Genomic DNA, 24,538 nt, shown 5'->3' with positions numbered 1-24,538 from the left:
CAAAGTAACTATTTTAAGATACTTTTGGAGCAGCTGAAACCATTCTATTTATTTAATTTTATTAACCAAAATTCATACTTAATTCAGATTTCCTTGGTTTTTAATTAATGTCGTTTTTCTGGTCCAGGATTCCATATTACATTTAATCACCATGTCTCAAGCTCATCTTGGCTGTGACAATTTCTCAGATATTTCTTGTTTCTGATGAAACGTGACAGTTTGGAGGAATACTGGTCAGATATTTTGTGGAATGCTTCTCAAATGGGATGTTATCTGACGTTTTTCTCATGATGAGAATGGGATTTCAGGTTTTGGGGAGAAAGACTACAAAGTGCCCTTCTCATCATAACATATCAAGGGTAAATGCTATCAACATGACTTACGATTGATGCTTTTAAACAACATCACCTAGGTGAGGTAGTTTGTTAGTTTTCACCACTCTTAAGTACTCTTTTGCTCCCCCCCTTTCCATAATGTATACTATTTGGAAGGAAGTCACTGTGTACAGTCCATACTTTAGGAGAACAGAGTTATGTTCCACCTCCTTGGGGGCGGTTTATCGACATAAATTATTTGGAACTCTTCTGATAGGATAACTATTTCCCCATTTATTTATTCATTCAATTATTTTTCTGTATCAGAATGGACTCAAAGATATTTATTTTATATTCTGCCTTATAATCCAATACTACTTTAGTCAATTAACACTGTTCCAACTTAGGTCACTGGAAATTCTTTCAGTTGGCTCCGTATAGCCCATTGTGGGTATTTTGTTGCTGTTAATTGTTTTGACACTTTTTTAGTTTGTGGTACTATAATACGCTGCAGGCACATCTTGTATAATTCCCGCCCTCCTTGAATCAGTCATTTCTCCAAGAAGATTGGGCTTCTTTTATCAGAAAATGGCACTGAAAACCAAGATCTTGGGTTCCCATTCTAGTGAATTTTTTAGCCACAAACAACTAATAAAGATGCTTTATTTTGGTTACACTAATGTGAACTAGGACCATCAGCAGAAGAGCTCAGCCCTAAAGAATAGGAATCCTCTGAATTACTTTTTCTTTCAAGGAACAGGTAAGTCCAAGCTGAAGAAAAAGCAAAGACTTGTCACTACAAAACATCAGGTTTGCTGGTACTGTAAATCAACCAGATACAGTTTAAACAGAACTGCAGAAGGGTGCTTAGAATAACAGAGTCATCTGCCGAGGGTCATCAGGGAGAATACTGATAGTATCTTCGGCTTTGCCACATAACAGACACAGCATGGTGTACTCCTAGAACAAGATAAAGTACATAATTACCTTGAGGAACAGGGAAAGGCCTTTTCATAATTTATTTTTTTAGTAAAGCTGTGTTTTGCAAATTGTCCTGGATATCTTTCTGTACATTATATCAATTTCTTCAGTATCTATCAGCAATGTCTTAGGTTTATATTGTATGTCCCAGAGCATTCTGTTTTTATAAACTGAATATATACTGATGCTGTACTTACTACACATATAAGAATGTCATTGTGGAAATGCACAACTATTTCTTAAAGTTAAAAAACACGCTTATTGAGCTTAGTGCTGTTATTTAAATTAATGAAACAATTTGTCCCTTAGGGGTCCCTAAGGACAAATTCCTGTTCATACAACTATTCTATTCTGGGATGTTTAACACTAATATGCAACAGAATTTACTTTAAAAACAGAAAGAGGAGAAAATTCCCAAACCCAAAAAGCTATTCCTATCTACTCTAGGAAAAAACTATTATGTTAAACCCACTAGTATGCCATGTCTCATATTTAGAAAGCTGTCCGTCTGGAATGTGATTCATTTGAGAAGTTTTATGGGTTTTTTTGTGGGGGGGGGCAGGGGGGGTGGGGAGGCACTTAACAAATATCCAGACTGGTGACTAAAGGAATTATGATTTAGGTGAAGATTCTTAGGGCAAATAGTCATAAAGTACCCAGACATATTTTTAAAAAACCTTTTTGTTTAAAAGCAGGTTTTTATCTTCTTTGGGAAAACAAAAATTTTAAATCTATTAGTATTTTTACATCTGACATTAAGTTTGCCAGCTATTTGGAAACTGATCAGTCAAGGAAGTTTGAGAGTACAGCACAGGAGCTTAGTTGTGGCAGTAGAAAGATGACTTCTTAAACACCATACTTGATTTTAAGATCTACTGTAAGCACATAGCAGAAATAAACGGAGGCTAAATCTCACAGAAAAAATATAGGTATCATGAATTAAGAATAAAATAAAAATCCGCCCTCTTTAAAATCTTTTACTATGCTCAAATATTTCTACTGGCTTCTACTGTCAGATATTACCAGTTGGATGGCAAGGTCTCATTGAAAATGAAAAAGAAAAAGTAATGGAGTCAAAAGGGAAAATGTGTGAAGCTAGACAAATGTCTGAGTTTTCAACCAATCCATCAATTGGCAGGTTTTTACTGAATGCCTACATGCTCTGCAATGTACTAGGTGTAGTCGAATGAAAAAAGGAAAGGACAAGGTCTCTTACTTTTCAAAACTTATAATCTAATTTAGAAGAAAAAAAAGCCTGATGTATGAAACAATCAGAAATTATGATGAAATCAGTGAAACTTGGTATATCTGTACTCTTTCATTTATATGTGGGACTGGGTACCCAAGTTCATTGAAAGTCAATCGTATGGAATTCACAAGCAGTTTCCCACAAAATCAATGTTATACATGGCAGTTACATTCTCAGGCAAATTCACAAACCTTCTAAATTCATACTGTGTAAGTGCTATAGAATCTCCCCATATATAGACAGCAGTGCTTCTGTGGGAAAGTATTTCTAGAATTTTAACGTGGGACGCTAGGAACACATCTCCATGTCCTGTCAGGATCATGGTACGATTCTTTCCAAAACAGGTCAAATAGGGAGAACAAGAACTCTTGCCAGGTTTCCTGAAACTTTGGGTATTTATGTGACACCTGAGACTCAGAGTTAGAGCACCAAAGCTATGAAAGTCAGCATTACCCCATACAGTAACTGTTAAAAAAGCTGAAAAAGTGATCAGACTGTGACTAGAATATGAATGAAGGTGATCTAAATAGGACAAAGGTAAATCAGAATACAGGGTAAACTTCAACTTCAACTTCAACTTCTCTGCGAGACCAAAGGGAGAGATATTTATTTGGTGCATGTTTTGGGTAGCACATTATCTAATTTAATTGTATGGTCAGTTTATTTGAACACCATAATTACATGGAATCTTGGACAGTGCATGAGATCTTGTTGGTTTGTTCAGGTTAGTGTGATGCCCCAATATATCCTAGAGTAACTTGGACAGAGAATAAAAAAGTATATTCAAAGCCCTGGGGGGCTGGGGGAAAGAAGGAAATAATAAACTTCCCCACCTAGGGAATTCCTGATATGTTCACAAGTAGTGGGGACAACCATTTCAACAGCTTGAACCCTCGATCTTGGGGTTGGATCCTATGAAACTTATTCTTGCAAAGGAGAAACTAAGCCTACTTATAATTACACCTAAGAGTCACCCCCAGAGACCTCTTTTGTTGCTCAGATATGGCCTCTCTCTCTAAGCCAACTCAGCAGATGAATTCACTGCCTTCCCCACTACGTGGGACATGACTCCCAGGGGTGTAAATCTCCCTAGCAACGTGGGACAGGACCCCTGGGAAGAGCTGGGACTCGGTCTCATAGAATTGAGAAAGCCTTCTTGAACAAAAAGGGGAAGATAGAAATGAGACAAAATAAAGTTTCAGTGGCTGAGAGATTTTTAATCAGAGTTGAGCGGTTATCCTGAGGTTATTTTTAGGTATTATACAGACAGCGCTTTTTAGTTTATGGTACATTAGAGTAGTTAAAGAGAAGTACCTGAACTATGTCCAGTAACCTTCATTTTCTAAAAAATATTTTTGACAAATCTTCCTACACAGTCCATATTTGGTGTACAATCAATGGCTCACAACAGCATTACATAGTTGTGTATTCATCACCATGATCATTTTTAGAACATTTGCATCACTCCAGAAAAAGAAATAAAAAGAAAAAGGAAAAAACTCATACATCCCATACACCTTATCCCTCTCTCTCTCACTGACCATTACTATTTGAATTTACACAATTTTTTTTACCCCTTATCCCCCTCTATTATTTATGTATCCTTATTTTTTTGCTCATCTGTCCATACCCTGGATAAAAAGAGCATCGGACACAAGGTTTTCACAATCACATGGTCACACTGAAAAAGCTATATAGTGATACAACTGTCTTCAAGAATCAAGGCTACTGGTAAAGAATAAATAAAAAATAGGGGGATAAGGGGTAACATAAATTGAATAGATTGAAATACTAGTGGTCAATGAGAGGGAGGGGTAAAGGATATGGGATGTATGAGTTTTTTCCTTTTTCTTTTTATTTCTTTTTCTGGAGTGATGCAAATGTTCTAAAAATGATCATGGTGATGAATACACAATTATGTGATGATATTGTAAGCCACTGATTGTACACTATGGATGGACTGTATGTGTGTGAAGATTTTTCAATAAAAAATAAAAAAAGAACTCCAGCCAGTCATACACAGTGATTCTTAAGGTGCCAGGTAGGCAAGACCTAAGAGTATAGATTTGGAAGGAAGGATTGGGAGCTCTTAGGGTAGAACGGGTGAAGTCACCTTTGGGTCGGGCCAGATCCTAATTCTGAAGGCCCCTCAGAATTTCCTTTACCACTCTATTACTACCTATTTATTCCAACCCTAAGGTCTCTCTTTCCGACTCACAGAGGAACAGAAAGCTGTCTCAGCTCTCCTCTTGCTTCCCAAGTCAAGCAGATAGCCCTTTTAAAGGGCTTTGTGGTAGGGTGATTAAAAAAAAAGGGCAACCTGTAGTCATTTATGTTACATTTTTTGCTTAAACTCTATACCTCATCTCTACCTCAGTTTCTTTTTTAGTCTTGGCATCAGAAAATCTAATCTTGTTAAATAATTATATTATAGATTATGGTCGTTTTACAGGATCCTTATATTTTAGTAGTACATACTGAAATATTTACAGATGTAGTGATATGTTTGGGCTTCACTTCAAAATAATCCTTTGGGATTGGTGAGGTATAAAGAAAAGATGAGTAATGAATTGATAATTATTGAAGCTGGGTAATGGAAGTTACTCACTATTCTGGGTAACTTTTGATTATGTTTGAATTTTCCTTAAGAAGTTTAAAATAAAACAAGTATTACCAATGTTGGGGGAGAGGGAAATACCACCTGGAACTTGAAATACTGCCAAGATAACATGGGGGCTGGGGTAGAGTAGAAGTGAGGAAGGAAAGCTGTGGCAGCTGAGAAGGAATAGTTTTTGGGATCTAAGACTGAGGTAGACCATCCAAGTGACTTTACTTGAGTCAAGGCCCAACACAGCTACAAGAAATCAGAAAAGGGAGAAAGTATGGTTTGGATTATCAAGAGCAGGTAGCAAAAAAGAGATGTAATTTAAGTTAATCTTGAAAGACGTTAAGACTTAATTGCCTTGAAGGTAGTGAAAAGCACAATGCAAGTAAAAGAAAAAGCATAAATCAGGACTGATATGGAAAGGAGCAAGCATATCACTCAAAGAGTAACAGAGGAATGAAGCTGTATGGGGAGGTTTTTTAGCAAGAGAGTCACAGGATTTTTTTAGGAAGATTAATTTGATGGCAGTGTGTAGAACCATAGTTTGGGGGCTGCTACACTGATTTCGGCCTGAGGGGGTAAGGTCATTGACATGAGTTGTGGCAGTGGCTGGGAAATAGCAAGAGAAACAAAGAAAGAACAGAGGGCAGACTGGAGTGTCAGAGTTAGAGATGTAGACCTGGAAGATAACTAATAGGGTTTAGCTGAGGCTGAGTGTGCATCTGGTTGCTATAGGAAGAAGTATGGAGAATATTTTAGACCATAGGCCATGCTAAGGAGGAGAATCATAGAAAAATAGGAAAGGAGCAGTCAAAATAGTTTAAAAAGAAAGAATAAATTCTGACTTTATGGATCACAAGGCAAATAGACAAAACTGGTTAACAAAACCAGATCCAGAAGAGATGTCGAAAGAGAAAAGATCTGAGGCAAGATCACAAAGGATTAGGCTGGATTATTAGAAACCTATGAGAGAGGAGTGTAATAAAATGAAAATGAAAACCATTTTGCAGTTGGTTAAGAGAAGAATAAGGAGAAGGGTAAAAACCTATTCCAGTAAAGCAGCATAAGGAAAGATAATTAGAAGATAAATCAAAGAAGTAGCTGAATGAAATGAAAGGATTTTAATTTATTTTTTAATAAATAAAGATGAACTATATATATTTAACATGAAATAAAAATAAACCCCATGGAGAAAAAGAGGAGCATAGAAGGAGTGAAGAGAACACAAAAGTGAGATTTTTGAGGAAATGCAGTAGGGATAGCATTAGAGAAGAAGAAATAAAAACCATCCTCTAAAACAGTAGGGAAGGAAGAGAGTCTGAAGTAGGAATAATTCTATGTATGGTACATATAATAAGTGTAGTGGAATGTGAGAAAAAGGGAGGCTGGACCAGCCCAGAGAGAACCTTAGAATGAAGAGCTTGGATACAATGCTGCAGCTAAAGGTGAGCTATGAAAGACCAATGAGGTGGCCTGGAAGCATACCTTGAACATTCTGATGACAGAAAACAGAATTGGTGGGAGAGGGAGAGGATGTTGGGAGAGAAGACTAGAGGTAGAGGGTCCAATTTAAGAGTTCTTTCCAAGAGAATTTCACATCCCTCTAGGCTTTAGAACTACATCTCCCTCTACCTTCCTCCTCTTGCCCCAGAGTAAAATTTCCAGAGCAACTTTGAAAATGGCTGTGTTCAGTCATGAAGGAAAATCTTTGGTCTTTCGGTAGTGATTTACAATGGCTCTTAGGGCATAAAGAAGCAACCCAATATCTATTCAGGGGCTCTAAGAAGCTCACAGGAACATGAGGAACTTCTGGAAAATATATAAAAGCACACCTTTCTACCCATGAAAGGACAGAGCTGCTCCTTTACACTTATGAGATACTCTCCTATTTGGCCAATGCTTACTTATTGAGACCTCAATTTTGTCCTAAATTATATATATGTATATATAGCATATAATATTTTTTGTTATAAGTTTTAGATGCTAAGAAAATGTGGTCAAGATGCTGTTGAGAAGATTAACCACAATATGATTAACCACAATTTATCAGGCCAGATTCTGACAGGTGATTAAGTGCTTTCTTTCATGCTAAAATAAGAATGAAAGAGAGTGATCATATTATACTACTTTATAAGATTCTACTATGGAAGATAATCTTTTTTTTTTCCAATTAAAGTACTAACCAAGTCTGAAGGATTGAAAAAAAAAAAGGCTTAAAAAATTTCATTGCCAGTTAAAAAGCTCTGTTCTGATATTTATATCCTATGGATGAATATGTAGTTCACACAAATAAGTAATATAATCTGAAGGCTTGAAAATGGAGGCAGTGAGAGACAGATACAGGATCCAGTTTGTCTTTGGCTCTTCCTCACTATCCAGTTTTTCTTACTGACCATCAGACCTTTGAACCTTCAGCAACTTCAGGCCAAGACCACACTTCCAGAGAATTCTTCACATGCTAATGACTAACCCTTATCATAAATTCACTGTTCACTATCCTATAGTGGTTCAGCTTTTCTCCTTGAACTTTGATACACCCATCTTATCACTTTACTTAACAAATAACATTAAAATGTCTTATTGCAGTTGAGTTACTAACTCTATATGCCCACTAGGGAAAACAAGGATAATCTCCTTATCACAATTTTCATGCCCAGCAAGTATGGTGGCAGCTAACACTTAATGCCAAAAAATTATGCAATCACATAACTGGGCAGAGAAAAAAGAAGCACATGTAACTTACTAATAAGCCATAATATGCTATTCTTTACAAACAAAAATGACAGGACTGAGATATCATTTGTAAGGTATCAAATTAGTGACTCTTGTGAAGGCAAGTTGCATGCATTCACCCACATCTAAAGCGTCTCTCTCAACTTATACAGATAGAAGTGAGGGGTATTCTCCTTTAATACTCACTACTATCTCATTTATGAAAATTATATCTAGGTTTTCAAGGTTACTTTTATTATCCCCGTCCCCTGAATAACATACTCATATTTATACATTTACCTGAAATTCATCCATGATGCTGAATGTATACTCATGCCTGGCTACTACATGATGACAATTCTTACACAAATCTGCTGAAACAATGAGACACATGCATAATGAAGTCTTAGAAGGGTCTCTCAAAACAGTAAAATTCATATTCTCAGCATGGTAATGCTTAAAAAGAATCATAATTCTATTTGTCATATTTAAAACTGCAAGAAACTCATAGTATCTACCTTGATAAGACATACAGAACCTGTCACATAGCAACATTACTTAAGGCTCTGAATTCAGAGATTTACTTCCCCTTGATAGCTAAGTCAATCAAGTAACAGATAATTATGCGTGTTTTTTAAACCAGCTGTACCTATCAATGTAAAAACTTTTATTCTCAGGAATGATAGAAACTGTGCTACTATAACCAACCATAAATGAAAAATCAAAGATGAATGAATTTCAATTACCCTAGACATTAAAGTGAATTTAATGGTAACAAAAGAATATAATAAAAACAATATATTAAGAACTATTATAATTATTGAGCATTTACTGTGGGCCAGGTACTGTTTTAAATACTTTATTAATTCACTTCAGAAATATATCTATTAATATATAATATATCTTTATATCTATTAATATATATTGTACATATATAATATAATAATATAAAATAACAATAGAAATCTTATTTTATCATCTGTTTAGGGATAAGGAAGCAAAGCACATAGTGGTTACATAACTAGGATGATTACTGAGCAGGAAGTATTAGACCAGAATTCATACCCAGACTGTGTACTATTAACTGCTAGGCCCTAATGCCTGATAAGGGATAAGAGTTTAAAGGGGGATATGCTGAAATAAAAGAAAAAAAATTCTTCACTTTATAACATTTTTCAATTGTCTAACTTTATTCTGAAGTTTTAGCATCTTTTATATCCTTCTTTCAAAACACTGTTCTCTGCAAATTTATTTCTCAAGAAATATTTCTTATACCTAAGAACCAGGAGAAAAGCGAAAAGGGAACGTAAACAGACTAAACACTTGCCACAATATCTGGGCGCTAAAATATACAAGAACTTAATTTATTCTGAGGTTAGTGTTAACTTCAGAAGTGATTTATTTTTATACTTCCTTTATTTATTTGTATTGAGAATGAGGAATAGCATATTAAGGTGCTGGAATTAGGTATACTTCCAGCAGCAAAAATAAGAGGAAATAATCTGTCAGTGAGACAGAAGACAAAAAAATCTATAAAAGCAGAAACAAGAACTAAAAAGAACATAGTATTCTAAGGTCCTTTAGTATAGGAACAAACACCTTAAGAGCTACCGGAGTATGTAACTACTTTATACTATAGCAGAAAGTGAAACCTTACATGGATGACTATAAAATACAAAAATAATCCATTCTCTATATGTTGTTTAAGGCATAAAGCCTTAAAAAATATGTCCCTGAAAAAATGATTTTAATAAACAAACAAACAAAAAAAATGGTGCCTGAATCATAAGCTTCAGTTATCTGCAAAAGTAATTTATATAAAAATACCTAGCTTCTCATCGCTGGAGACAGAGTTTCTCAGAAGGAATTTTCCTCCTCCATGCTTAGTCCCTTGTTATTTTGCCTTCCCTCTGTTCTTTAGAAAAGGTTGGACCTGTTTTTAAATTTACGTGTGGGTAATGGCTAAGGCCTTTTTGTCCAATGTTAAATAAAGATATTTTTTCTGTTAAGTAATGACCAGATGAAATGAATCTCTGACAGAGTTAAGCTTTCCATTTTATAAGGACCAGAAAACCTCATTTTAAGAGAACTTTTTCTTAACCTTGTGAAAATGCCTTGTTAGTAAAATTTCAATGATCCTGCCTGCAGCCATGCGCAGATCCATGGAGCTGAGTGCTGCCTAGAGTTACCTGTCTCCAGGCAGTATGTGTGTGCTGCCACGTTGCTTTGCTCTCTTTTTTTTTTTTAAAGAAGACTGAAGATTGCATGGCTTTCCACTACAACAGAAGTAATATATGAAACAATCAACACAATTCCAAAGACCCTGTGTTATTTTCAGATAAGAGACTCCAAGGTTGATTTCAGTTTTATTCGTATGATTGTTTTAAAGATTTTGAAGACATGAAATTTGCTGGTTAATGGAGAAAAGGACATTTACTTGTTATAGAGCTTTTTGTATTGCTTACAATTTTTACCATGTGTATATTTCATTTTATTTAAATTGTAGGGCAAAAAATTAAGAGACGACCACTCAGTTGCATGGAAGGGTCCAGCATGTCTAGTATGCATATCTCCTTCCACCAGATTAATCTCATCTTTATGGACATCAAGTTATTGAGTGGACTGTGCCTATCAACAAATTTATAGCTTTTCAAAAACTTAATACGGGTTGAAACACAAAATATTTGAAGTTTAATGTTCTAGTTCCTTCCACTAAATGCCTATCAATGTTATTCAGAAATTCGAACCTGTAGAATTTAACACTTTATTCTTACTTTTAAATCAAGATATACAATAATTTATACTTTGGAATTTTTTTACAACTGTGGAGAGATAATAGAAATATTTTTTAATTAAAAAATTTTAAATGGATTATTACAGTATACACAGATGATACTTTTTTAGTATGTGCTAACATTAAGCTCTATATTTGTATATTACCTTCGCAAATTTAAACAAGAAAATCGAGGGATGTTCGTGCCTCCAAAGGAGTGAATATGAGCAGGAAAAAGATTTGCCTTATTGCAACTGGAAGCAGTTTAAAAGATTTCCAGAGAAATGAGAAATGCCACCCAAAGAGTTTAGATTTTGTCTATGCTAAAAATGATTAGTGATAAGGGACTACTACTTATAATGTATCAGTTAGCTGAATTCAGACACAAGTACTGCTGTTGACTAAACAAATTTTAACGCTTTAGAGAAACCTGTTATTGAGACACATTAACTCATATTTATGCGAATGTTAAAATAAAGCATACCTGTCCATGGAATATATATACAAAAAAAAAGAGTAATTTATATAGAATCTCTGATGACACTAGATAAATACAGTGTTAACTATATTTCCCTCTTAAAAACTTAATTAGTAATGATATGATATTGAAATAGGCATCAGAATACGTTGCACAATGTATAGACTTTGGAAGCTGATATCTAGACTCTCATCCAAAAACAACCAACCAAACAAAGAAACAAAGAAGGAAAATTCTACTTACGATCATAGGTAACTATTTCTTCTCCATCTTCCTCTTTTAAGGATTTGTTTGTGATCAGCATAAAATCCCGCTTGCTACATACTGCACAGCCTGTAAAGTTTAACAAGAATGATCCATTCTCCAAGCAGGTATTACCCTAAAATATTAAAAACAGGGATTTAATTATTTTCTTATATCTCAAATACCAAGCTTATATTTCAAAATTTGGAGTGAAAATTATCAATAGGTTTAAATCTCTAAAGGTAAGAACCTGGCCAGAATTTACCTGTTTGGAGGCTATACTAAACAATTTTTAAAATTATTTGCTTTCCTAAAGAATTGTTATCTGTGTTAAAGAAAACTGAAGAACAGTGTTAGATCTTTAAGTCTCTGAGGCTAAAACTGTGTAAGAGAGGATTAAAAGAAAGTAGACATTTAGTGAAAACTTAATGAAGCAATATGTTAAATATGAAAAGGAAAAATTAGAAGGATTTAATAGCCAATAATATTAAATGAGGTACTGTATTACAAAACTAGAATTAAAATTCAATCAAATGGGAACTGAGCCAGTGTTAAAGATGATCTTTCACACTGTGACCTCAGTTGATTATTGAAACAGCTTTCCCTCAAGGTTTTATACCACAAAATAAACAAAAATAAACTCTCAGCTGGACAGATATCAGTCTTCAAGGATATGCATGATTCAGATAAAATAGGTAGCTTCCCTGGCTCAAGGGAAGTTTTTGCCAAAGGCTCATAATAATTGTTGACAACCAGGTCATTTTATAGATAATCTAGTCCAACCTCACCTCTGACCAACAAACTTAAGTCTTTTAAAATAGTTAATTTGACACAAAACTATTCAAATCTACATTTCCTCAATGTGGCTCTATGCCAGATACTATACAAAGCACAGTGGAGTTCTGTGATGAACCAAACATGTTTCTACCTCCAAGGATCTTAGAAAGTATCCTTGGAGAGGAAGGAAGACCCACCTCATATGATGCCGCAATCAAGAGTTCATGGGCTCCCAACACCACAATTAATCTGCCTTTTCTAAGTGGTTCCTGAATGCTAGGTATTCACACTAAATCATAAGTATATTGACTTAACTACTAAAGGAAAAAGAGCCTTGGGATCAGGGTATAAATTTCCAGCTATTTCTTAATACTCAAATCTCAAATTGTTCTGCTTTGATTTTTTAAAAAGAAACTTTATTGGGATGTAATTTATATACAAGATTCACATATTTTAAGTGTACAGGTGAATGACTTTTAACAAATATATATATTTGTGTAACCACTACCCCAATCAAGATACAAAGTATTTATATCTCCCCCAAAAATTCCTTCCTTCTTTGCAATCTATCTCCAACCCCCATCCCACCCCAGACACCTACTGATCTGATTTCTATCTCCATAAATTGTTCTAGAATTTCATATAAATAGAATTATAGTGTAATATTTTGATGCTGCTTCTTTTGCTCAACATAATTTCTATATTAATTGTCCATGTTGCTGTATTTATGATAGCCACTTTTTATTGCCAAGTAATATTCCACTGTATGATATAAGTTTGTTTATTCATTCGTTGATGGATATTTGGGTTGTTTTCAGTTTCTGGCTATTAATGAATATTTGGTAATGGAGATTCATGTGCAAGTCTTGTGTGGATTTTTCTTTCTCAGTTAAATATCTAGAATGGAATTGCTAAATCATATGATAAAATGTATATTTAACTTTACAAAAAACTGCCAAATAGTTTTCCAACTTACATTCTCACCAGTACTATTTAAGTTCTAGTTCCTCCACATCCTCTTTAACATTAGGTATTCTAAGTCTTCTTTATTATAGCCATCCTAGTGAGTGCAAAGTGGTATTTTATTGTAGTTTTAATTTACATTTCCCTGATGACTAATGACACTGAGCATTTTTTTATGATGCCTATTCATATATCTGCTTTTGTGGAGTATCTATTCAAGTCTTTTGTCCATTTTTAAAGTTAGGTTGTTTGCTTTATTATTGAGTAAAGAGTTATTTATACCTTTGTCAGGTATAAATATTTTCTCCCAGCTGCTGGTTTGGCTTTTAATATTTTTAAAGGCATCTTTTGAAGAGCAGTTTTAATTTTTACTAAGTTCAATTTATCCTTTTTTTTTTTTTAAATGCTTCTTGACAAAATGCTTCTTTGTCTCCTAAGACATCTTTACTACCTCCAGGTTGCAAAGATTTTCTCCTTGAAATGTAGAATTTCAAATATGTGGATCTACTTTTGGACTATTCTGTTCCCTTGATTTATGTCTACCTTTGCACTAATACGACACTCTCTTGATTACTGTAACTTTATAGTAAGTCTTTAAATCAGGTACTTTGTCCTATAACTTGTTCTTTTTCAAAATTGTTTTGGTTTCTAGATTCTTTTCATTTCCATAAAAATTTTAGAATCAGCTTATAAATGCTTACAAAAAAGTTTATCAGGATATTGACTGTCGGGACTGCCTTGAATCAATCGGTCAATTTGGGGAGAATGAGTATGCTAATAATACTGAGTCTTCCAATCTATGAAGCTGGTATGTAGTTACATTTTTTTAGAGATTCTTAAATTTTCTCAGCAACATTTTAAGTTTTCAGTTGTGAAAGTTTAGTTTTCAGGTCTTGTGAATCTTGTTAATAATATTTCTTAAGTATTTAACTTATTTTGTGCTACTGTAAGTGGTATATTTCAAATTTTATTTTATAATTGTTATGACCTATACTAGACTACAAAAAAGGATGATAAAAGCAGAAAATACTCACTGTTCTATCAGAAAGAAAAGATCTGGGGTGATAATTTAAAGCTGTCTACCAATGAATCCAGAAAATTAAGGTAAGCAAAACAATCTTAAAATAATAAAGATCTAAATATCAATTTCAAATAAAGAGAATTTTGAACAGGATTGCACCCATGAACACAGGTACTTAACACTAACCTCTGTATCCTGACCTTGTAAGCACAGAGATGCAAACTCTTAAGAAAACAATGTGAAGAGAAAAGAAAGTGACCTATAGTCTGGTGTGTGGCATGAAAATAAACACTTGAAATGGTAGAGTTCAAGTACAGTATAAATGAAACTCTTGGGACTTCAATAAGGGCCCTGACCATTTGAAAGCAGCGAGGATAACCTTCATCAGTGAAGCATGGCTATTTCAGAAGCATGTTGGGGGCTGAGTCACGAACCCCACAAAAGGCATGTTCGGGTCCTGTGTTGGTCTAAAATTGTTGAGTACCCCAGAAAAGCCATGTTTTCTTTCCTAATCAACCCTGTGGGGGCAGACCTATTTTTAAGGATGGAAACTTTTATTACACTGTTTCCATGGGGATGTGACACACCCAGCTATGGCTGTGACCTTTTGAGTAATTTCATGGAAATGTGACATGCCCAATTGTATTTCTCTCTTATTGTATGATAATACAAAAAAGCAATAAATTTCAAAGCACAGCAAAATTAGTTGTAGAACAGATTTCAGAGTTTGATATGGGTTACAATTACACAATTTTAGGTTTCTACTCCTAGCTGCTCTAAGATACTGGAGACTAAAAGAAATACCAATATAATGATTCAACAATCATACTCATTTGTTAAACCATACCTTCTCTGTATAACTCCATCATTACCTTTGATCTTTCTCCCATTCTTTAGGGTATTTGGGCTATGCCCATTCTAATTGTTTCATGTTGGAAGGGCGGGTGTAGTCTTTTGATGAGATGGAGATGTGACTCTGCCCATTCAGGGTGGGTCTTGATTAGTTTACTAGAAACCCTTAAAAGGGGAACATTTTGGAAGAAGCAACAGAGCCATCAGGAGACCCACAAGTTTGGAGATGCAGAAAGAAAATGCCCCTGGGGGAGTTGTTTGAAACCAGAAACTGAAGACCCCAGGAGACGCCAGCCATGTGCCTTCCCAACGGACAGAGGTGTTCTGGACCCTTTGCCCTTTCTTGAGTCAAGGTATTTTTTTCTGGATGCCTTAGTTTGAACATTTTTATGGCTTTAGAACTATAAAACTTGCAACTTAACAAATTAAATTTTTAAAAACCGATCCTTCTCTGGTATAGTATATTCTGGCAGCATTAACAAACCAATACAGGTCCCAACCCCTGGTCCTGTGGGTGTGAACCCATTTATAAAGGATCTTTGAAGATGTTATTAAAGTATGTCCAAAGTGAATGAGAGTGGGCCTTAATCCAATGTGGATGAAGTCCTTATAAACAATGTGGATAAAGACATGGAAGGAGAAGACACGGGGAGCAGCCAGAAGCTGGAAGTCAACAGAACCCGGAAGAGAGGCTGCTATATGCATCATGTGATATAAAAGTCAAGGAACCCCAAAGACTGCCAGCCAGCCAGGAAACACCAACCCTAGAGGGCAAGACTTCCTGCCAATGAAACCATAAGACAATAAATTCCTTAGTGTTAAGCCAACCTATTATATAGTTATTTGTTTTGCCAGACAGGATACTAAAAACAAGGCATGAATATTGTCATTCATATTTGGGAAAGTAAATTAAAGCACACAATATTCAGAGAAGCTTTGAGGGTCTTCCATAAGGGGAAGAAAAAGAACAACGCAATCCAAATCAATTCCACAATAATAGTATACTATAAGTTTCAAGAAGGAAAAAAATTTATGTTAAGTACTGTTCTAGTTTTCTAGCTGCCAGAATGCAATATATCAGAAACAGAATGGCTTTCAAAAATGGGAATTTAACAAGTTGCAACTTCAGTTTTTAGGCTGTGGAAATGTCCAAATTAAAGCAAGTCTATAGCAATGTCCAACCTAAGGGATCCAGGGAAAGATATCTTGGCTCAAAAAGGCCGAAGGAAAGATATCTTCGTTCAAGAGGCCAATAAGGTTCAGAGTTTCTCTCTCAACTGGAAGGGGATGTGGTGAACATTGTGATGTCTGCTAGCTTCCTCTCCAGGCCTCTTGCTTCATGAGGCCACTCTAGGGGCATTCTTCTTCATCTCCAAAGGTTGCTGGCTGGTGGACTCTGTGGTTCTTTGTCATTCTGTCATGTGGCTCTCTCCTCGTTCTCCAAAAAGACCCTCTGTCCAAAATGTCTCCTTTTATACAATTCCAGTAAACTAATCAAGACCCACGCAGAATGAGTGAAGACATGTCTCCATCTAATCAAGTTTAATAACCCACAAATGACTGAATCACGTCTCCATGGAAATAACCTAATCAAGTTTCCAACCTATAGTATCGAATAGGGATTAGAAGAAACTGTTGCTCCCACAAGATCGATTAGGATTAAAACATGGCTTTTCTAGGGTATATAATTCTTTTAAAACAGCACAAGTACCTTCAGAAAATGTGATTCAGATGAACCCTGTTTGAGAATTTGTAAAGTTATGCAAGTCTACAAGAAGAAATGGCTGACTACTATGACAATTAGTATGCCAATATGTTATGATAAAATCTTATACATTTGAAGACTCTGCAATTTCTGACAAAGATCAGAATAACTTGCTTATTCCAGAAAATTATTATCTTAATTTGCTAAGGTTGCTATAACAAGTGCCACACAATTGGTTGGCTTAAGCAACAGGGGCGTATGGTCTGTTTTGGAGGCTAGATGCCCACAATCAAAGTCTTAAAAGACCATGGTTTCTACAAGAGTTTGCATTGTTCTGGTGCTGCAATCCTTAACGCTCCTTGACTTATACCTCTGGCTCTACTACATGACTTCTTTTGGCTTGTACTTTTCCTGCTTAGTCGCCTGTGTCTCTGTCTAGATTTCCTTCTCCTAAAAGAACATTAGCCCCATGGATTAAAGGGCCACCCTGATCCAATTTTGCCCATGTAAAGGGATCTCAGAAGATCCTTATTCACAAATGAGTCCACACATTAACTAACATCTTCAAAGGTTCTGTTTACAAAAGAGTTCATACCCACAGGAACGCTGATTAAGACTTAAACATGTCTTTTTTGAGGGACATGTTTCAATCTCAAACAATTATTATTGCAAATGGTACAAGTTAATAGTGAACATGTTTTGTCAGGTGTATTAATTTGCTGCTAAAGCTGCCGAATGCAATATACCAGAAATGGAACAGCTTTTAAGAAGGGAATTTATTGAGTTGCAAGTTTACGGTTCTAAGGCCATAGAAATGTCAAAACTAAGGAACCCAGAGAAAGAAACCTTAACTCCAAAGAAAGGGTCCATGACATTCAGGTTTCTCTCTCAGCTGGGAAGGCACATGGCCACATGTGCTAGTTTTCTCTACCGGGCTTCTTCAAATGCCTTCCCAGGGGGTGTTTTCTTTCTGCATCTCCAAAGGTTGTGTGGGCACTGCAGCTTTTTCCAAAATGGATCCCTCTTAAAGGACTCCAGTAAGCAACCCCACCTAGAATGGGCAGAGATACTTTTTCCATGGACACCACCTAATCAAAGGTCCCACCCACAACTGGGTGGCTGACCACGCCACAGAAAAAACTTAATCAAAATGATCTCATCTAACAACGTTGAATGAGGATTAATGTACTTGGCTTTTCTGGGGTACACAACAGTTTCAGCACATCTGGGAATGTTTAAAATTAAAAATGGGGAATATAGCTTTTAAAGAAACAACTTTTGGTTTTCTTTAATGTTTTCCTATCCTCTATTTCATTAATTTCTTCTCTAATCTTTATTATTTCCTTCCTTCTGCTTGCTTTAGATTTAGTTTGCTCTTTTTTTTCTAATATCTTAAGTAGGTTAGGTTATTGATTTGACACATTCTTTTTTAATATGTTTGCTTACAGCTATATATTTAAATACGGAGAATATGGTTTTTAAAGCACCCATTTATGTACAATTGCCTTACTAATTATATATTACATGAAGCATTTAATCAAATCTGGTCTAATGCTATCTCCTAGGCAACAATTCAAGTACATGTCTTAAATCATGTAACATTTTAAATACATTACTAATTCACTCTGATTAATCTAAATTAGTGATGTATTTCTATATTGCTATTGCATTACTGTCAAGTTTAAAGCTGAAATCTGAAGTATATGAAATATAGGTTGAAAAATATTTTATTACAACTTTGCACCTGTTTGGTAATTTTAGAAAATGCAGTAGTGTTTTAGCTCCAATTGGTTTGCTAAATGCTTTTCTGAAAGAAAAAATATTGGTTGATAGAGCACTAAAAAAAAAACTTGGGCTCAGAAAATTAGTATGATTCATTTCTAATTTGCTTCATTCTTGAGTTCAAGTCCTCAGTGTAATATTACAAGCAAGCAAACCCGAGCCCTGTTAGGAATGCAAAACTATGTATTTCTAGTCTGTGAAACACATGTAGCACAGACCTTCAGATAATTTTATGTAACCAAAAGATAAACAATTAATTATGACATACTCATTTGCACTTGGTGTTTCACAATATGCTGACCCACTATTTTTTCAGCCTATTTTTTTGAATGAGTGGACTATTCTTGCTGCCTCCATCTTCTTTTTTAATTAGAGAAGCTATGGGTTTACAGAAAAATCATGCATAAAACAGTTCCCATTTATCACCCTATTATTAACACCTTGCATTAGTGTGGTACCTTTGCTACAATTCATGAAAAAACATGTTTATAATTGTACTAGTATATAGTCCATCATTTATAATAGCTTTCACTGTTTGTTTTGTATTCCATCTTACTATGCTTTCCTGCGCTAAGTTCAAGCAAACTGGCTTCTGCTCTCACTGCCTTTAAAAACATCTCATGATTTCAAAGAATCCCAAAGTTGGAAGGCCTCTGAGACTCCAAATGTTCAGTCTCCACTGACCAACAGGAAGAAAGCTCAGTTTCTCTAAGGGTTACATGTCCGTTTTTTAACATGTAGAAAGTTCTTTATTCTGATTCAAAATTTACAACCCATAACATCTACCCGCTAATTATTTCTAAGTCTGTCTTCTGAAATTCAAAAGAAACCTTTAATTCCTCCTCATGACAAACTTTTAATTATTTTAGAACAAGGAATAAAATCAGAGAAAAGTGCTTCTGACGAGGTTCTCTAATCACCTCAATCTTTTCTACTCTTCCTTCTCTTATACTTTTCAATTTTCACTTACTAAATTAATTTATTCTTTGAAGCTTAGTCCTTGATTCTGCTTGATTCTCTACATTGTTTTCCTCAGAGAACAAATCCCTTCAATTTTGACACCTTCATTTGACTGACTTATTTGTAACATCAGATTGAATCTGGCATCCAAACTGCAATCTTAAATTCACTTGACTTCTTAGATGTTATATTTTCAACTTCAATGGCAGTATGATAAAAAACAATCTGATTACATGTTTCCCAACTTCGGTTCTTCCTCCCTTACTTCTCCAACTTGTTTACTTTTAATTTTCCAATTGCCTAGATCATCTATGATCTCAAGGTTTTCCTATCCTCTCCCTCCTACATTAAATTGGCTGAGTCCTATTAATTCTTTATTTGAAATAAGAGCTTCATTATCTCAAGCTTACACTACTATTGCCATGGCTTTCCAAATGCTGTGTGTTTCTAGGCTCTCCTTGTACAATCCCCCCATCCCATCACCACACATAAAACCATAAGATCTACTTTACTAAATAACAGATTTCAGAACGATTTCCCTATTCAAAAATGCTCAATGATGCCCCAGCGCCTAAAGTGTAAAATCTGAACTTCTCAATCTGATTTTTAAGTCTCTCAATTAGCCCCATCTTAAGAATCCAAGTAATTTTTTTAATACTCTTCACTGCAAAGTTCTTCCTCATGGTCCCCAGAACGTGCAATGTTCACTAGCATATTTATAAACATCTCTTTTTAACTTAAAAAAAAAAGTATGAATAGAACACAATACAAAAAAGGTACATGAAATATAAATGTACAGCATAACAAATAAATTATAAAGTTAACACCTGTGGAACCACCACCCAATGGAACCAACATCCAAGTCAAGAAATAAAACTCTGCTTACACCCCAGAAGCCTCCCCTCAAGAGGCTTTTCTTGATCATCCCCTAGCCCCTTAGCAGTCACCACTATCTCAACTTTATGATAGCCGCTTGTTTTTCTTAATAGTTTCACCATTCAGGCATAACCTTATATAATATATTTTAGTTTTGCCTATTTTGAATCATTCTTATGTTCTTTCATCAACATTGTAAGTCTAAGGTTGCTGGGTATAACTCTAGTTTGTTCATTTTCATTACCTTATTTTAGGGTTTCTCACCCTTCGCACTACTGACATTTTCGGCAGGATAATTCTAAGTTGTGGAGCAGTGTTCTAGGCATTACGGAATATATAGCGCCTCCCTGGCCTCTAACCCACTAGATGCCAGTGATATCCTGCAGCTGTGACACCCAAAAATGTCCCCAGGGAGGCAAAATCAGCTCCAGCTGAGAACCCCTGCTTTAACTCATTCAATGTCATTACTTATTCATTCACATTGTTCCATTCTATGAATGTATCAGCTACTTTTATGGTCTACTACTACAAGTTAATGCCATCAACATTTTTATCTGTCTCAAGGAGCATTATATGTACACGCATTACTCTACAATGAGATCTGCTGGGTCATTCAGTATGCATATATTTCATTTTATTTAATAATAGTAAACCTTTACCCAAGTGGTTTACCATATGAGAGAATACATAGTTACATCTTTTCCAAAAGATTCAGTATTACTCGAAATTTTAAGAAACAGAAGCAGCTATAGAGATTTTCCATCTCACAACTAATTCAAGAATGCTTATTCAGGTTATTTTTTCCAACTGTGGCTCCTCCTTCCCCCTAATAACTATCCTTCTTTTGGAAGAACAGTGCTATCACCTATTCTCCCCTGCGGCTAAACTTGAATAACATTTCTGGACTGTGCCACTCAAGTTTTGTTAATCACCTACTTCCCAAACTGTAGGGAGAAGCTGTTTTTTACTTCTTCTTTGGTGCTCTTTTCTGCCAAAGCAATACAATTACACACGTGTAAATGCTCAAGAAGTATACGTTGAATGAATGGAAACTGATAAACTTTGCAATCTCCCGAGTCTGAGAGGAACAGAAATTAAAGAAAAAGTTAACAGCCAGGAAACCTTAATTTCATCCTGACTTTCTAACTGGGCTTGTTTCTTCATATGCAAAAATCAGGTTAGAACAAGCTACCTCAGAGGTCCCTTCCAGAGCTAGAATTCAGTAAGAAAACCGAACTTGATCCTATCGAGCTCAAGGGCACGGGGGGGTAATGCAAGAGAAGGGTGTAACGGCTTCAGCCAAGGCCGGAACCAGCGGGAACCGACGGCCATTCGCAGCCCCGATGCAAGGGCCTACGTAGAACTTGGGCAATACGCTCGGGTCCGCGGTGCACCCATCTCTCAGGGAAGGCCGGCCGTGGGGAGGAGAACCCTGAGGTCTGAGAGGCCGGTCAGGAGCCGGAAGAGCGAGAGGTAATCGGCGCCCACTAGCTCACCCGGTTGGGATATTCCTTCTCCACACAGTCCCCACACATCACGACACCTCAACAGGGGACGTCCTTCACCGCTTCCCGGAAGACGAAGTCTCGCGAGAGTGAAGAAAGGTTGCCGCATGCGCCCCAAGTACTCGACCCTGGGAGGTTTGGTAACAGGAGCTGATTCGGAGTCTCCGCCCCCTAGCAGCTGTTGCCAGGGTAGGGCCTGGTCTCCCCGCTGCCGTGATGGACTAGCCGGAAGACACAGAAACCTCCCCAGATAGGGACAAGTGTGGAATAGCAGATGCGGGAGGACGGGTAAGGGGGTCTTCAAATCACAGAAGCTCAGTGTACAAGAAAGAAAATTATTCCTCTCTGTCTTGGCTTACTCCATATATAAAACTGAAATGATAATAATTTAAATGTTTTCTATATTCTTGGGAGAGTGAGAGTAGTTAGAGATCAGATTCCAGGAAGTGAATAAACAATAACTAAAGTTTGGGAAGAGGCACTTAACGCCTCTTCAGAGAATCTCCGAAAAATAACGCTTAAAATGTTCATGTTAAATGACTATCCCAGAGTCATCTGGAGAACACAGAGATGGAAAACCTGTTTGTATTTCTCTGTGCGTAATAGAAGCACCTCAGTGGAGCCCGGGGTGATGTAAATAGAAAATTCTTGCCTCATTTCCCAGACTTGTGGATCTCATAATGCTTGTGATTAGTGCCCTACCTCTTCCTTTCCCTCTGCTTTGAAAACATTTTATTATTCACAATGATATAATTAACCTGGACACTAATCTCCAAAATCTGTCTCTGCACTTCTGAACAGCGTGTCTTCGTTATACTCAGCTATTCCAATGAAAATATTTAATGAGAACCTCAGCATCATCCCTTAACCCTCCTTTATTGCAGGGTCAGTGAAGAGAGAGTGGGGAGCAGATGAGACTCTGGGATTTCAGATTCTTTAAAGAAGAGATTAATAACCATTTCAAAGCAAGCCTTTTTTTTTTATTTTCATGGGTAGGCACTGGGAATCAAACCCGGCGAGAGCACGTCATTTTAATTGGGTTCGCCGATGTGGAAATTATATCACTTAGTGTTTCAGCCTCTCGTAAGGATTTGCTATGGCTACCAAAAATCACAGATGTACTAAGAAACACTGAATGAGCTAGTGCCATCAGAGTTCACTTTACTCTTGGAATAATTATAATGCCTCCCATTTGTATAACATTTTCCACCTGTCAAAATGTCCTCATTTTACTTTTTAATTTTATCCTTTCAGAGAGGATATGAGTGGTGAATGGTCTTGTCTGTGGTAACAAAACTACTCAGTAGTCAGCCAGGAATAGTACACATTTCCTACCATTGGCTCAATTTCTTTCTAATACAGTAGCCACTAGCCACGTGTAGCTATAGAGCACTTTAAGTGTGGCAAGTCTGACTAACTTGAGATGTACTGTAAGTGTACACACCAGATTTGAAGACTAAGTATGGAAAGAAAACATTAAGTATCTCATAAATAATTTTATATTGATTACATATTTATATGATACTATTTGGGTTGTATTGAGTTAAATAAAAATATATTATTAACATTAATTTCACCTGCTTCTTTTTAATTTAACTTAATTTTTTTTATTTCTTTACATGGGCAGGCACCGGGAATCAAACCCCAGTCTCCCGCATGGCAGGCGAAAACTTCACCTGTTTCTTTTAAAATATGGCTACTAGAAAATTAAAAATTACATACATGATCCATTTTTAAATGCTTTCCCTCTTTTTAAAACATAATGCCAACTTTTAATTTTATTAATCATTGTATCTATTTTATTCAACTTTATAGACATTTGTTGAGTGCCTTCAAGGAAGGAACTGCGGGCACAGGAAGTTGAAAAATACATTGTCCTTTCCTCCAGAAGCTCACGGTAGAGTCCAGGAGAAAAATGAACACAAAGACCTGTATTTACTGGCAAACTGTGGTATAGTAGTGCAAAATGGAGAGACTACTCCCAAATGGGGATTTGGGAAAGAGGAGTTTGGCCTTGAAGGATGTATAGGATTTCAAAAAGCAGAGATTTTTAGTATGTGAATTTCAGGTGAAGACATGCCATAGACTTTGGATTTTGTTTTGCAGGGGATAAGGAGTTACGGAAGGTTTGAGCAGGAGAGGGGTTTCCGAGTTGTTGCTTAGAAAGATTATTTTAGCAGCGTTTTGTTGGGACTGATTGGAAGTGGAAGAAATTAGAGATACAAAAGGCAGTTCCTAACAGAAACCACAAGGGGGAGCTGTATAGCTTTCAGCCTCATCCCTAATAGGACACATGAAAAAATAAATAATTATACTGCAGTAGCAGATCTCAAAGAATATGTTTGTTTGCTTGAACTGACTTTGCACTCTGATACATGAAAGACAGCCTACATATTTACGAGCATTTTTTTTACCTTCCCAAAGCAAAATATATCTTATTTTTTAAAAAGGGAAGTGAATGAAAACATCCTCTCATTCATAGGCACAAGAGTTCACAATTTACCACAAAAGTTCTAGAATGAATGGTTATTTACCCATTGAAGTCTTCCACTCAAATCTAGTCCTGTTCATGTGAGAGGTAGCAAGTGAGTTTGGCAGGAGCGGGTGGATGGAACCAGAAATTCAAGGGTGATTGTGGAAATAGGAATATGAAAGTATCTGAGGTAGACCAACGGCAGAAGGGAAAACAGAGTCTACAAAGCAAAAGGAGATACACATCCCAAAGGAATGTACATGTAGTGT

General features: G+C 36.0%; 1 protein-coding gene across 1 annotated transcript; it reads right to left on the bottom strand.

The window, feature by feature from the left end:
• Window positions 1-961: 961 nt before the first annotated feature.
• On the bottom strand, window positions 962-21,919 carry CHURC1 (churchill domain containing 1). Its single transcript, XM_077122723.1, has 4 exons — window positions 21,788-21,919; window positions 11,356-11,491; window positions 8,162-8,235; window positions 962-1,274 (listed from the first exon to the last, which is right to left on the bottom strand). The coding sequence occupies exons 1-4, from the start codon at window positions 21,824-21,826 to the stop codon at window positions 1,182-1,184; spliced, it is 342 nt and encodes a 113-aa protein (XP_076978838.1). The 5' UTR covers window positions 21,827-21,919; the 3' UTR covers window positions 962-1,181.
• Between the last annotated feature and the right edge of the window lie 2,619 nt (window positions 21,920-24,538).

The sequence above is a fragment of the Tamandua tetradactyla genome, chromosome 12 (assembly GCF_023851605.1).
Source record: "Tamandua tetradactyla isolate mTamTet1 chromosome 12, mTamTet1.pri, whole genome shotgun sequence".
NCBI lineage: Eukaryota > Metazoa > Chordata > Mammalia > Pilosa > Myrmecophagidae > Tamandua > Tamandua tetradactyla.
Note: the sequence above shows the minus strand (reverse complement) of the source record. Positions and strands in the feature narration are given on the sequence as shown.